This window comes from Macaca mulatta, chromosome Y (genome assembly GCF_049350105.2).
Source record: "Macaca mulatta isolate MMU2019108-1 chromosome Y, T2T-MMU8v2.0, whole genome shotgun sequence".
Lineage (NCBI taxonomy): Eukaryota > Metazoa > Chordata > Mammalia > Primates > Cercopithecidae > Macaca > Macaca mulatta.
Genome location: NC_133427.1, coordinates 9,931,332 through 9,944,627, shown reverse-complemented (window position 1 = coordinate 9,944,627; position 13,296 = coordinate 9,931,332). Strand labels below are relative to the sequence as shown.

General features: G+C 37.8%; 1 protein-coding gene across 1 annotated transcript in view; it reads left to right on the top strand.

Moving 5' to 3' along the window:
• XKR3 (XK related 3) overlaps positions 1 to 11,648 on the top strand; it is a 30,629-nt gene extending 18,981 nt beyond the window's left edge. Inside the window, 1 exon segment of the mRNA XM_015128659.2 lies at positions 10,855 to 11,648. Coding sequence (XP_014984145.2) covers positions 10,855 to 11,648 — 794 coding nt within the window.
• The last annotated feature ends 1,648 nt before the right edge of the window (positions 11,649 to 13,296 follow it).

The following is a 13,296-nucleotide window of genomic DNA, read 5'->3' as shown; positions in this document are numbered from 1 at the left end:
ACCTCGTGATCCGCCCATCTCGGCCTCCCAAAGTGCTGGGATTACAGGCTTGAGCCACCGCGCCCGGCCCTCAGTACCTGTTTTAAGAAAAAAACACAGAAGTAAAACCAAAGACAGGCAGCCTGGCATCAGGCCCAAAACCAGGCCGGGGCCTGCCTGGCCTAAACCCAGTAGGTAAAAATCAACTCATAACTTAGAAACCAATGTTATTCATAGATTTCAGACATTGTATAGAAGAACACTGTGAAACTCCCTGCCCTGTTCTGTTTCTTTCTGACCACCGGTGCAGGCAGCCCCTGTCTCTTAACCACTGCTTGCTCAAATTAATCATGATGCTTTCTCAGTGTCTGAGAGGTTTTGCCTGTGGCCCCTCCTGCTACATTTCTTGGTTCCCTGATCCACCTGCTCTTTAACAAAAATTATAAAATATTAAAAAGACTATAAAATCTTACCTGATGGTCAAACATAAAAAATTAAATATGTCTACAAGGTTTTATTAAAATTAAGATTAATGTTAACACACTAATATAAAGGTAAAATTTAGCTTATCTGGTATAAATATCATATAAAAAGCATTATTAAATATAAAATAGTGTTTAGCTTTTCTTTGGTCTAAAAACTAATAAAAATAGATGCTAAAAGAAACATTCATTTTACTAGAGGATCATAGAAGTTAAAGACTTAAAATAAACTTTGGCAATTAAGACAGCATACCAAGATGCAAATGCCTGGTTAAAATGGATCAAATATTCCATCTGCACGTTAAACAAAAGCAATTGTTATGCTTGTGCACATAGCAGGCCAGAGGCCCTGATTGTCTCCCTTCCACTAAGGTGGTCCTCCAGTCGACCAGGTGTGGGCTGCATGGTAGCTCTTTTCCAGGATTCTACACTCTGGAGTAATAAGTCATGCCAGGATCTCTCTGCTGTATCCCCAAGTCCCTGAGGGTCAGCCCTCGAGGACGTTCCATCTCCCAACACTAAGTTCACTTCATGTCTCTCATGGCAGGAAAGAGAATTAGCATTCCTTGGAGACCTGAAGGAATGCAACAAGATTAAGAATTTTCAAGAGTTTATCAATTAGTGAGCCCTTGTTTATCCCTGAGTGGATGTTTAGTGGTATTGTGGTGGACTTTACTGGGCACTCTACCAAATAACTATAGAGTGGCACTTGTGCTTTAGTCAATTTGGCTATCCCTTTCACCATGGCATTTCATCAACCAGAGAAAATAATAATAATAATAAGACATCATAAAGCGAGAGAAGTTCTTTATAAGTCTTTCAACTCTCACATCTATTTAGATGCAATTGGAGCCCCACAAGAAATACCAGATCAATTCAAAGCTTGAAATGAAATAGTTACAGTATTTAAATCAATATTTTAGTAGATGACAGTCAATAAAAATGTAGATTAAATAAACTACATCTGTTACAACCAATAGCAATGAGCTCCTCATGAGTTAAAAAGAAAACTCATGTTGGCCCCAGCCCTGAGGCTACCTGCACTGACAAAACTTTTTACACTCTGTGTGTCAAAAAAAAAAAAAGATGGCAGTTGGAGTTTTAACCGAGACTGTAGGGCCCTGGCCAAGGCCAGTGGCCCATCTCTCAAAACAAATACATGGGATTTCCAAAGGCTGGCCCCCATGTCCACGGGCACTGGCAGCAACGGCCCTGTTAGCACAAGAAGCAGATAAGCTAACTTTTAGACAAAACCTAAATGTAAAGTCTCCCCATGCTGTGGTAATTTTAATAAATACTAAAGGACACCATTAGTTAATAAATGCTGGACTAACTAGATACCAAAGCTTGCTCTGTAAAAAATCCCTGCATAACCATTGAAGTTTGCAACACCCTAAACCTGTCAACTTGCTCCTGGTATTAAAGAGCCCACTTAAACATAACTGTGTAAAAGTATTGGACACAGTTTATTCTAGTGGACCTAACCTCCAAGACCATCCTTAAACATCTGTAGACTGGGAGTTGTACATGGATGGAAGCAGCTTCGCTAACCCCTCCAAAGTGACTCTGAAAAAGATGACGAGCCCTTCTCCAGTCATACCCAGAAGCTGACTGGTCCACACATGGCCAAAGCATGAGCAAACTCATTGTGGGGCTCATTTTCCTTAAAATTTGGATGTGTACAGTAAGGACTTCAACTGACCTTCCTCAGACTGATGACTGTTCCCAGTGTATACATCAAGTACCTAAGGTAGGACAAAAGATTGCTACAGTCCTATTATTTTATGGTTATTATAAGTGAACCAGGACTCTAAAAGAAACTTGTTTGTATAATGCTATTCTATCCAAGGTATGTAGCCCAGGAAATAACCAACGTAATGTGTGTTTTGACTCATTTTAAGCCTACCATGATCACAGTTTTTAAAATAAAATTAAGGACTGGTCCTTTTCTAACTGACACAAGTAAAGTAATAGCTAGAACAGAAGAAAGAGGGGTCCCCAAAAATGTAATCTTAAAATTTGATGCCTGTGCCGCTATTAATAGTAAGCAGCATGGGATGGGATGTGGTTCTCTAGATTGAGAAAAAAGTTACACAGCAGAAAATAAGTGTATCTGTCAATAATCATATTTATGTGAAATGTGTCAATACTGGTCTTGTATCATTTGGGCTACTTAAAATAATAATAATAATAAAAAAGGTCCTGTTTTGCTCCAAAAAGGAAAAGTCAGCCCCTCCTGCATGAGTGGGAGCTGCAACCCTTTAGAATTGGTAATCACAAACCCCTCAGACCCAAAATGGAATAAAGGAAAATACGTAACCTTAGGCATTGATGAAAAAGGACCAGATCCTAGTGTAAGCATCCTAATGAAAGGAGAGGTTCAAAGACGCTCTCCAGAACCAGTATTTCAGACTTTCTATGATGAATTAAATGTGCCAGTACCTGAGATTCCAGGAAAAACTAAAAATTTTCTTTTGCAATTAGCCGAACATGTAGCCCAGTCTCTAAAAGTCACTTCATGTTATGTTTGTGGAGGAACCGTAACAGGAGATCACTGGCCATGGGAAGCCCGAGAATTAGTTCCTACAGACCCAGTTCCTGATGAGTTCCCAGCCAAAAAGAACCACCCTAACAATTTTTAGGTTCTAAAAACCTCAATTATTAGACAGTATTGCATAGCTAGTGAAGGAAAGGGATTCACTCATCCTGTAGGGCGGCTGACTTGTCTTGGGCAAAAGCTATATAATGGTACCACAAAGACAGTTACACGGTGGAGTTCCAACTACACAGAAAGAAATCCATTCAGTAAATTTCCAAAGTTGCAGACTGTTTGGGCCCACCCAGAATTCCACCAAGACTGGACGGCGGTTATACTGGATATGGGGACACAGAGCTTATGCTAAGCTGCCTGACCAGTAGACAGGTGGTTGTGTTATTGGCACTATTAAACCATCTTTCTTCTTACTGCCTATAAAAACAGGTGAACTTCTGGGCTTCCCTGTCTATGCTTCCTATGAAAAATGAAGCCTAGCTATAGGTAATTAAAAATATGATAAATAACCTCCTAAAAAATTATACAATAATATAGGCCTGCCACTTAGACACAAGATGGCTCATGGGAATACTGGAGCCCCATTTACATGCTCAATTGAATCATACAGTTACAAGCTGTTTTAGAAATTATTACTAATGAAACTGGTCAAGGTTTGACTATTCTGGCCTAGCAATAAACTCAGATAAGAAATGCTATGTATCAAAATAGATTGGCTCTCAACTACTTGCTAGCAGCTGAAAGAGAGGTCTATAAGAAATTTAACCTTACTAATTACTGTCTACACATAGACAATCAAAGGCAGGTAGTTAAAGACATAGTCACATGTGCCCTTACAAATGTAGCACAAATTGGACCCTGAAGCCACATTTAAAAATTAATTCCCAGCACTAGGAGGATTTAAAACTCTTATAATAAAAGTTATAATAATAATAAGAACCTACTGACTGCTCCCTTGTCTGATACCTGTACTTCTCCAAATGATAAAAAGCTTTGTTGCTACTTTAGTTCCCCAAAATGCTTCAGCACAAGTGTACTATATGAATCACTATCAATTTATTGCACAAAAAGACATAAGCAGCAAAAATAAAAGTGAGAACTCCCGCTAATAAAAAGTGACAGTCTCAAAAGGGGGGAATGAGGAAAGAGGGAGACCCTCTTACATTGTTTTATGTTGTTTTATATTCAGTGCCTGTTTTAAGAAAAAAACAAGGAAGTAAAACCAAAGACAGGCAGCCCAGCACCAGGCCCAAAACCAGGCTTAGGACTGCCTGGCCTAAACCCAGTAGGTAAAAATCAATTCATAACTGAGAAACTTATGTTATTCATAGATTCCAGACATTGTATAGAAGAACACTGTGAAACTCCCTGCCCTGTTCTGTTTCTCTCTGACCACTGGTGCATGCAGCCCCTGTCACGTAACCCCTGCGTACTCAAATCAACCATGAAGCTTTCATGTGAAATCTTTAGTGTTGTGAGCCTTTAATAGGGACAGAAATTGTGCACTTGGGGAGTTCCGATTTTAACACAGCAGTCTGCGGACGCTCCCAGCTAAATAAAGCCCTTCCTTCTACAACTCTGTGTCTAAGAGGTTTTGTCTGTGGCTCGTCCTGCTACAGTTTTGCTTTTGAATATTTTTTAAGTTCCTTGTATATTTTAATTAACCCCTTGTCTGATGTATAATTTGCAAATATTTGCTCTCATTCTATCATTTTGATTTTTTTTTTTCCTTCTGTATGCAAGCTTTCTAGTAGGAAGAAACCTCATTTGTCTGTTTGTGGTTTTGTTGTTTCTGGTTTGAGCTCTTTTCCAAAAATAAGTCCTTGCCCAGACCAAGGACATTAAGTTTGCCCTGTGTTTTATTCTAGCAGTTTCACAGTTTAGGGTTTTTATTACATATTTACTTTTAAACATTTTTAAAATTGTAATTTTACAGATGAGTCACACATATTGCCTAGGGTTAGTGCAGTGGTGTGAGTGTGGCCTGCTACAGCCTTGAACTCCTAGGTTCAAGTGATCCTTCTGACTCAGACCCCCGAGTAGCTGGAACTACAGGTACATGCCACTACACTATGCTTTTTAATGCATTTGAGTTAATTTTTGTATGTGGTAAGAGATAGGGTTCTGATTTTGTTTTTCTGAATGTAGTTCTCTTGTTTTCCCAGCACCACTTATTGAAGAGATTGACATTTCTTCATTTTGTGCTCTTGGCACCTCTGTAAAGTATCAGTCGGCTATCCATGTGTGGAATTATTTCTGCTCACTATGTTCTGTTGCATTGGCTTATAGCATCATGATGCCTCCAGCTCTGGGGTTTCACTCCCCAACCCCACAGCCATCTTCAGAATTGCTTTAGCTATTCAGGATATTTTTCTGTTGTGTGGTTTCATATTAATTTTGAACCTTTTTCTATTTCTGTGAAAAATGCCATTGATATTTTGATAGAGATTGCATTGAATCTGTGGTCCTATTTAAGTCCTGTAAACATTTGAACCACATTACTTTTTCCAGTCAATTAACATAGATATCTTTCCATTGATTTACGTTATTTTAATTTTTTATTAATACTTTATAATTTTCAGAATGCAGATTTTTTTCTGCCTCCTTGGTAATATTTACTCAAAAGTTTTTTTTGTTCATTCATTTTTCTCATAGCTGTTGTAAATGGAATTGTTTTCTTGAGTTTTTTTTTTTTAGACATTTTGGTATTTGTATATGAAAATGCCACTTAATTTTATATGTTGATATTGTAACTGAAACTTTACTGATTTTCTGAATTGGTTCTAACTGCTTTTTAATGGCGTGTTTAGGGATTTCCAGATTATATCATTAGCAAATATGGACAATTTACTTCTTTCCTGCCAATTTGGGTAACTTTTCTTTGTTTCAGTTGCTCTGGCTGAAAACTTTCAGGATTATGTTAATATAAGCAGTTTAAGTGAACTTCTTAATCTCCTTTCAGATCTTCAGAGAAAAGCTTTCAGCTTTGAATTCCCATTGACTCTGATGTTAGCTATGGGTTTGTCATGTAAAGCATTATTTGGTTATTCTTGTTTATGTCATTTGTTGTGTTGAGTTACAATTGTTCTATGAATAATTTGTTAAGAGATTTTATTATAAAAAGATGTTGAATTTTGTCAAATGGCTTTTTTATTTATTGAAATGACCACTTAGATTTTGTTATTTATTTTGCTGATGTAATATATGACATTTAATGATTCTTACATATTAAACCATTCCTGCATCCCTATAATCTCACTTGATCATGGAAAATCATGAATGATTTTCTAAATATGCATAATAATTCCATTTCCAATATTGTGTTGAGGATTTTTACACTATGTTAATCAGGTATATTAGCCTGTAGTTTTCTCTTTGTTGAGTCCCTGTCTGGTTTTGTATTGAGCATAATGCTGGCCCCACAGAATGAACCAGAATAGTTCGTATACTTTCTTTTTTTTTTTTCTGCTAGGTTAAAAAGAATTGGTAGTAGTTATTTTTAGGGGTAGGTAGAATGCAGTAGTTAATCCATCAGGTCCTGGGCTTTTCTTTAATGGGTTACTTTTTATTTTGGCTTTTTATTTATCTAATTCTTTGACTTGGTATATTTGATATCTTCTTTTTGATGAAGGCATTTATTGCCATAACTTTCCCTTTAAAACTGCTTTGGTTGTGTGGCCAGGCGTGGTGGCTCACGCCTGTAATCCCAGCACTTTGAGAGGCGGAGGCGGGTGGATCACAAGGTCAGGAGATCAAGACCATCCTGGCTCACACGGTGAAACCCTGCCTCTATTAAAAATACAAAAAATTAGCTGGGCATAGTGGTAGGCGCCTGTAGTCCCAGCTACTCGGGAGACTGAGGCAGGAGAATGGCATGAACCCTGGAGGTAGAACTTGCAGTGAGCTGAGATTGTGCGCCACTGCACTCCAGCCTGGGTGAGAGAACGAGACTCCATCTAAAAAACAAACAAACAAAACAAAACAAAACAAAACTGGTTTGGTTGTATGCAGTAGGTTTTGATGTGTTGTGTTTCTATTTTTGTCTCAAGAAATATGGTATTTTCTTTGTAATGTCTTCATTGACTCACTGGTTTTTCAGCAGTATGTTATTTTTCAAATACTTATGAATTAGTGATAACAGAAGAGATACCTTATATGACTTTGATCTCTTCAAATTCATTAAGATGTGTTTTTTGGTCTAATGTATGACATATCCTGGAAAATGTTCCATGTATGCAGTAGAGAAGAATGTATATCTATAACTCTTGGATGGATAGTTCTGTAACTGTTTTGTTCATTTGCCCTGCAGTGCATTTTAATCCAATGTTTACTTACTGATTTTCTGTCTGCATGATCTATTCATTGCTGAAAGTAACGTGCTGAAGTTTTCTATTAGTACCTTATAGATTTTTCTCCCTTTGCATCTATTAATATTTACATTATATATATGCATATATTAAATATACAGGTGTATTCCTGATGTGATATTTTCTTTTTTATCCTGCCTTTTTTTTTTTTTTTTTTTTTTTTTTTTTTGAGACGGAGTCTGGCTCTGTAGCCCAGGCTGGAGTGCGGTGGCCAGATCTCAGCTCACTGCAAGCTCCGCCTCCTGGGTTTACGCCATTTTCCTGCCTCAGCCTCCCGAGTAGCTGGGACCACAGGCGCCCGCCACTTCGCCCGGCTAGTTTTTTGTATTTTTTAGTAGAGACGGAGTTTCACCGTGTTAGCCAGGATGGTCTCGATCTCCTGACCTCGTGATCCGCCCGTCTCGGCCTCCCAAAGTGCTGGGATTACAGGCTTGAGCCACCGCGCCCGGCCTTTATCCTGCTTAATTCTGTATGCTCTCTTTGTCTTTGATATTGGTTGGTTTGATTATGTTAAGCCATGGGGTATTATTTGGATTTAATCTTATTGGAAGCCTTTACCTGAATATTCATATTTTTATTTAGGTTTGGAAAATTTTTGTTATTATTTCTCTAAATAGATCTTTTACTTTTTTTCTACAATATGCTTTTTTTTTTTTTTTTTTTTTTGAGTTGGAGTTTTGCTCTTATTGCCCAGGCTGGAGTGCAATGGCATGATCTTGGCTCAATGCAACCTCCGCGTCCTAGGTTCCAGTGATTGTCCTGCCTCAGCCTCCTGAGTAGCTGGGATTACAGACATCCACCAGCACGCCCAACTAATTTTTATATTTTTAGTAGACACAGTTTCACATGTTGGGCAGTCTGCCCTCAAACTCCTGACTACATGTGATCCATCCATCTCTACCTCCCAAATAGCTGCGATGACAGGCATAAGCCACTGTACCCAGCTTTACCTTGACACCAGTGACTAATACATTTGTTCTTTGGATGTTATCCCATAAATCCTATGAACTTTCTAGACTTCTTTTTTTTCTTCTGATTGTATATTTTTAATTGACTTGTCTAAGTTTTTCTGCTTGGCCACTTTGTCAATGATCTCAATTGCTTATTTTTTAAATTTTATTGTGTTTTTGTCTTCAACATTCCTGTTAGTTTTTTCCTCCCATGATTTGAATCTCTTTGTTAAGTTCCTCTGATAAATTTCTGAATTGTTTGTGTTTTCCTTAAGTCCACTACATTGTCTTAAAACAAGTATTTTGAATTTTTTGCCAAGCTATGTGTCCATGCCCATCTCTTTCGGGTCACTCACAACTGGCACCTTATTTTGTCTACTTGGTGCCATGATGTTCTCATCATTGATCCTGATCCTTGTGACTATGCATTGTTGTCTGCACAATGATATGGTGCCTGATTTGGTGTTCACGGTTGGGCTTGGTTTGGAAGCTTCCTTCTACAGTAAGCCTGCCCAGAGATTCAGGGCAAGAAAAAGAAGTAAATTAAGGTCTTTAAGTCTATGATAGCTTCAGTCCTGGTAGAAATAGGGGGAATCTGAATGCCTATACTTTGATGGCTGAAGTAATTTGACCACCAAAGCTGACTCAGTGCCAGGTTGCACCTGTCACTGGTAGCCCATAGTAGAGCACTGGAGGCACTCAAGGCCTGCAGCTACCATAGTCTTCCCTCTGAGGTTTATTGAGGACCTGAGGCCACTGTAGTCAACCAGTAGGAATATTGACTGTAACTTGACTCCATCGTGCTGTCTGCAGTCTCCCATCTGTTGCCGGGATGGGTCTAGAAGTTTGCCTCTTGATATCATCCTCCCAAAGTGCTGGGGTAAGGGGACAGATAAACAAAAGTCCCAAGTGAAAGTCATGTTTCCTGGGTTCAAATAATCCTCCCACCACAGCCTCCTAAACAGCTGGGACTACAGGCATGTGCCACCATGCCTGGTTAAATTTGTCTGTGTGTGTGTGTGTGTTTATGTGTGTGTGTTTTGTGGAGACAGGTTTTCACCATGTTGCCCAGGTTGGTTTTGAACTCCTGGGCTCTAGTGATCCATTCATCTTAGCCTCCTAAAGGTCTAAGATTACAGGTATGAGTCACCATACCTGGCCAAATTTTACTTTCTAAAATTTAATTTTTAAGTCATTTATTATATTCAGTCTCATTTCTCAAAAATGCAGTTAAGAATGCTAATGTTTTAGAGTTTCACTTTGAGTATTCTGTAAGGAATAAATGGAGTGTTAATATTCATTTTCTAAATGGTGTCAGAAAGTGAATAATAAATTTAGATGAGAAATGACTATTTTGCTATCTGGCCTCTTCTTGTTTTCTGGCTTAAGTTCATCATGTATGAAGAGTGTTTTTTTGTTTGTGTTTGTTTTTTGAGATGGAGTCTCACTCTGTCACCCAGGCTGGAGTCCAGTGGTGCTATCTTGGTTCACTGCAACCTCCACCTCCCAGGTTCAAGTAATTGCCCTGCCTCAGCCTCTCAAGTAGCTGGGTGTACACCTGGCTAATTTTTTGTATTTTCAGGAGAGGTGGGGTTTCACCATCTTAGCCAGAATGGTCTTGATCTCCTGACCTCGTTATACACCTACCTCAGCCTCCCAAAGTGCTCACAGGTGTGCGCCACCACGCCCAGCCAAAGAGTGTATTTTTTAAACCTGCATGAATATGTAAAATGAGTTTTTACTCTTTCAACTTAATGTAGTACAAAATTGTTTAAACCGATTATTCATCTACTTCATAATTTTGCTTTTCTTCCATGTGCTTATTTGTCTAATTATTAAGAGAACAATGTTGAAATTAATTTTGCTTATGAAAAAGTTTCTCGTAAAATTGCATGGATACACACAAACACACACATGCACACACACACTTCTTAATTTCTGTAAATTTTTATTTTTTCTGCTTCTCTATTACCTTGTATTCAGTCACTCAGCAGAATCTGTCAGCTCCACTTCCAGGATTTACTTTAACTCCACAGCTTATTTTTTCTTTTCTGTTATGACCATAATATAAAACACAATTTATATTACATTAGTCTCTATTTCACAGGCTAACTTCCTACTTGACACTCCTAACTGTTTTTTCAGTGTCTAATTCAGGAAATTTTTTTAAATTGACACTGCTTTCTATGTGCTATCACACCTTATAGCATCAGATCTGAATGTCTGTCTCCCATTTCATCTGTGCCAGTCTTCTCTTTGAGGGAATGTGTATATACATGTATAAATGTAGATATGTATGTATCTGCTTATTATTTGTTTTTTCCAGTTGTAATATATATTTTGCATGCATACACTTACTGTATCCCTGAAAATGGAAGATTAACAAATCTTTCTTTTTATAAGCAAATGATTTTCTAAAGGAGGTGGGTGAGGAAGAATATATCTTAAAATGGCAACTTTAAAAGAGAAAGTGGTCATTAGTAATGAAAAATATTCTCTAACATTTTCATGTTTGTCTTTAATAGCATTCCTGATGACATGTTCCCTGTTATCAGTTACTTATGGGGCCATTCACTGCAATATACTGGCCATCCAGATCAGCAACGATGATACTACCATTAAGCTACAGCCAATAGAATTCATCTGTGTCATGATATGGCGTTTTCTGGAGGTTATCTCACGTGTAGTGACTCTGGCATTTTTTGCTGCATCTCTGAAACTGAAGTGCCTACCCTTTTTCTTAATCATATATTGTGTACCATTGTTGGCACCATGGCTGGAGTTTTGGAAAAGTGGAGCTCATCTTCCTAACAACACAGAAAATAATTCCAATATGGTGGGTACAGTACTGATGCTTATCTTGATCACACTACTCTATGCTGCAATCAACTTCTCCTGCTGGTCAGCAGTGAAACTGCAGTTGTCAGATGAGGAAATAATTGACAGGAGACAGAGGTGGGGCCATAGATTCCTACACTACAGCTTTCAGTTTTTAGAAAATGTGATAATGATATTGGTATTTAGGTTCATTGGAGGGAAAACTTTGCTGAATTGTTGTGACTCATTAATTGCCATGCAGCTCATCATAACCTACCTATTGGCCATTGGCTTTATGCTCCTCTTCTATCAGTATTTGTACCCCAAGTGGTCAGCTAAAGTGTTGCCAGGACGTACTGAAAATCAACCAGAAGCACTGTAATATTATGTAAACATCTAGAGAAAACTCAATTAAAAGAATAAAAATAAGCAGCTGAGGAATTACTATCACTCCTGGAGTAGGGCTGAATATTTTTCAATCAAAAGTATGTCATATTCATAAAATATACATACATACTTTCACAGAACAATGAGTAAAGATGCTGAATGTGACTTTATTTAGAGGCTCTTAAAATAAGTTATACACAGAAAAATCTTGGAAGTGGTTTCTAATAAAATTCATTTTTCTCCTGTGAATGTGCGGTAGTAATTTTTGTTTCCTTAGCTATAATTATACAATTCATTAAATAAAACAAAATAAAAAATCCATCTGGATCCAAAAACTGAGCAAGAAAAATAACCATAATGCATTTTTCACCTACTACATTTTTGGAAATTATGCCTTTAACAAGTATTTGTAGCATATACATTATCAGTGAACATTTTTCCTTCAGAAAGAGTGTTTACCACAGGTTTTATTCTGTACTTAAGGAGAACCTGAAAGATCAGTCTTATGAGTCTGCTCCTATTTATATTAATTTAGGATAACTAAGGTATTTCTCATTGAACTTTGACTAACAGAAAGCAACTCATATTAATGAATCTTAAAGCACAAAAATTTTTTCAATTAAAAATAATCATGTTAATAATTTGAAATACTAATTTACATTTCTACCAACAGTGCACGAGGATTCTCTTTGCTCTAAATTCTCAATAGCACTAGTCATCTTTCATCTTTATGGTAATAACTGTTCTAACAGTTTTGAGAAAAGTGTGCCTTGTTGGTTTTAATTTGCATTTCCCTGATATTGGTGGTGAAGCATCATTAAATATACGGTCATTCAAAAATTGCCCAGGCATAGCGCACAACTGTAATTCCAGCTACTAGGGAGGCTGAGGCAAGAGAATTGCTTGCACCTAGTGGGTGGAGGTTTCAGTGAGCCGAGATCGCACCACTGTACTCCAGCCTGGGAGACAAAATGAGACTCTGTCTCTAGGAAAAAAAAAAAAAAAATGAGTAAGGCCGGGTGCAGTGGCTCAGGCCTGTAATCTCAGCACTTTGGGAGGCCGAGATGGGTGGATCATGAGGTCAGGATATGGAGACCATCCTCACTGACATGATGAAACCTCATCTCTACTAAAAACACAATAAAAATTAGCCAGGCATGTTGGCACGCACCTGTAGTCCCAGCTTCCTAGCAGGCTGAGACAAGAGAATTGCTGGAACCTGGGAGGCAGAGTTTAAGGTGAGGTAAGATCGCACCACAGAACTCTAGCCTGGGCGATAGAATGAGACTCCATCTCTAAATAAATAAATAAATAAATAAATAAATAAATAAAATTAAACATGGTTAAACATAGCCTTGTTGGCCATTTTTATGTCTTTTTTTGAGAAACATAAATTCAGGTCCTTTGCCCATTTTTAATAGGTTTGATTGTCGTTGTTGTTAAGTGGTGTGAGTTTCTTGTATGTATTTGTTATTCACCCTTTATCATACATATGATTTGCAGACACTTTCTCCCAGTGTAGGGGTTTTCTCTTCACCCTCTCTGCTAATTGTTTCCTTTGCTGTGCAGAAACTTTTTAGTTTGATGTGATGCAATCCAATTGCTGTTTTTCTTGTGCTTTTGTAGCCTGCACTTCTGGGTGACAGAAATGAGGTTTCAAAAATAAAATGACATTAAAAATAGAATTACCACATGGTCCAGCTACTCTACTTCTGAATATTTACTCAAATGATACAAATTAGTATTTCAGAGAGATATTTGCA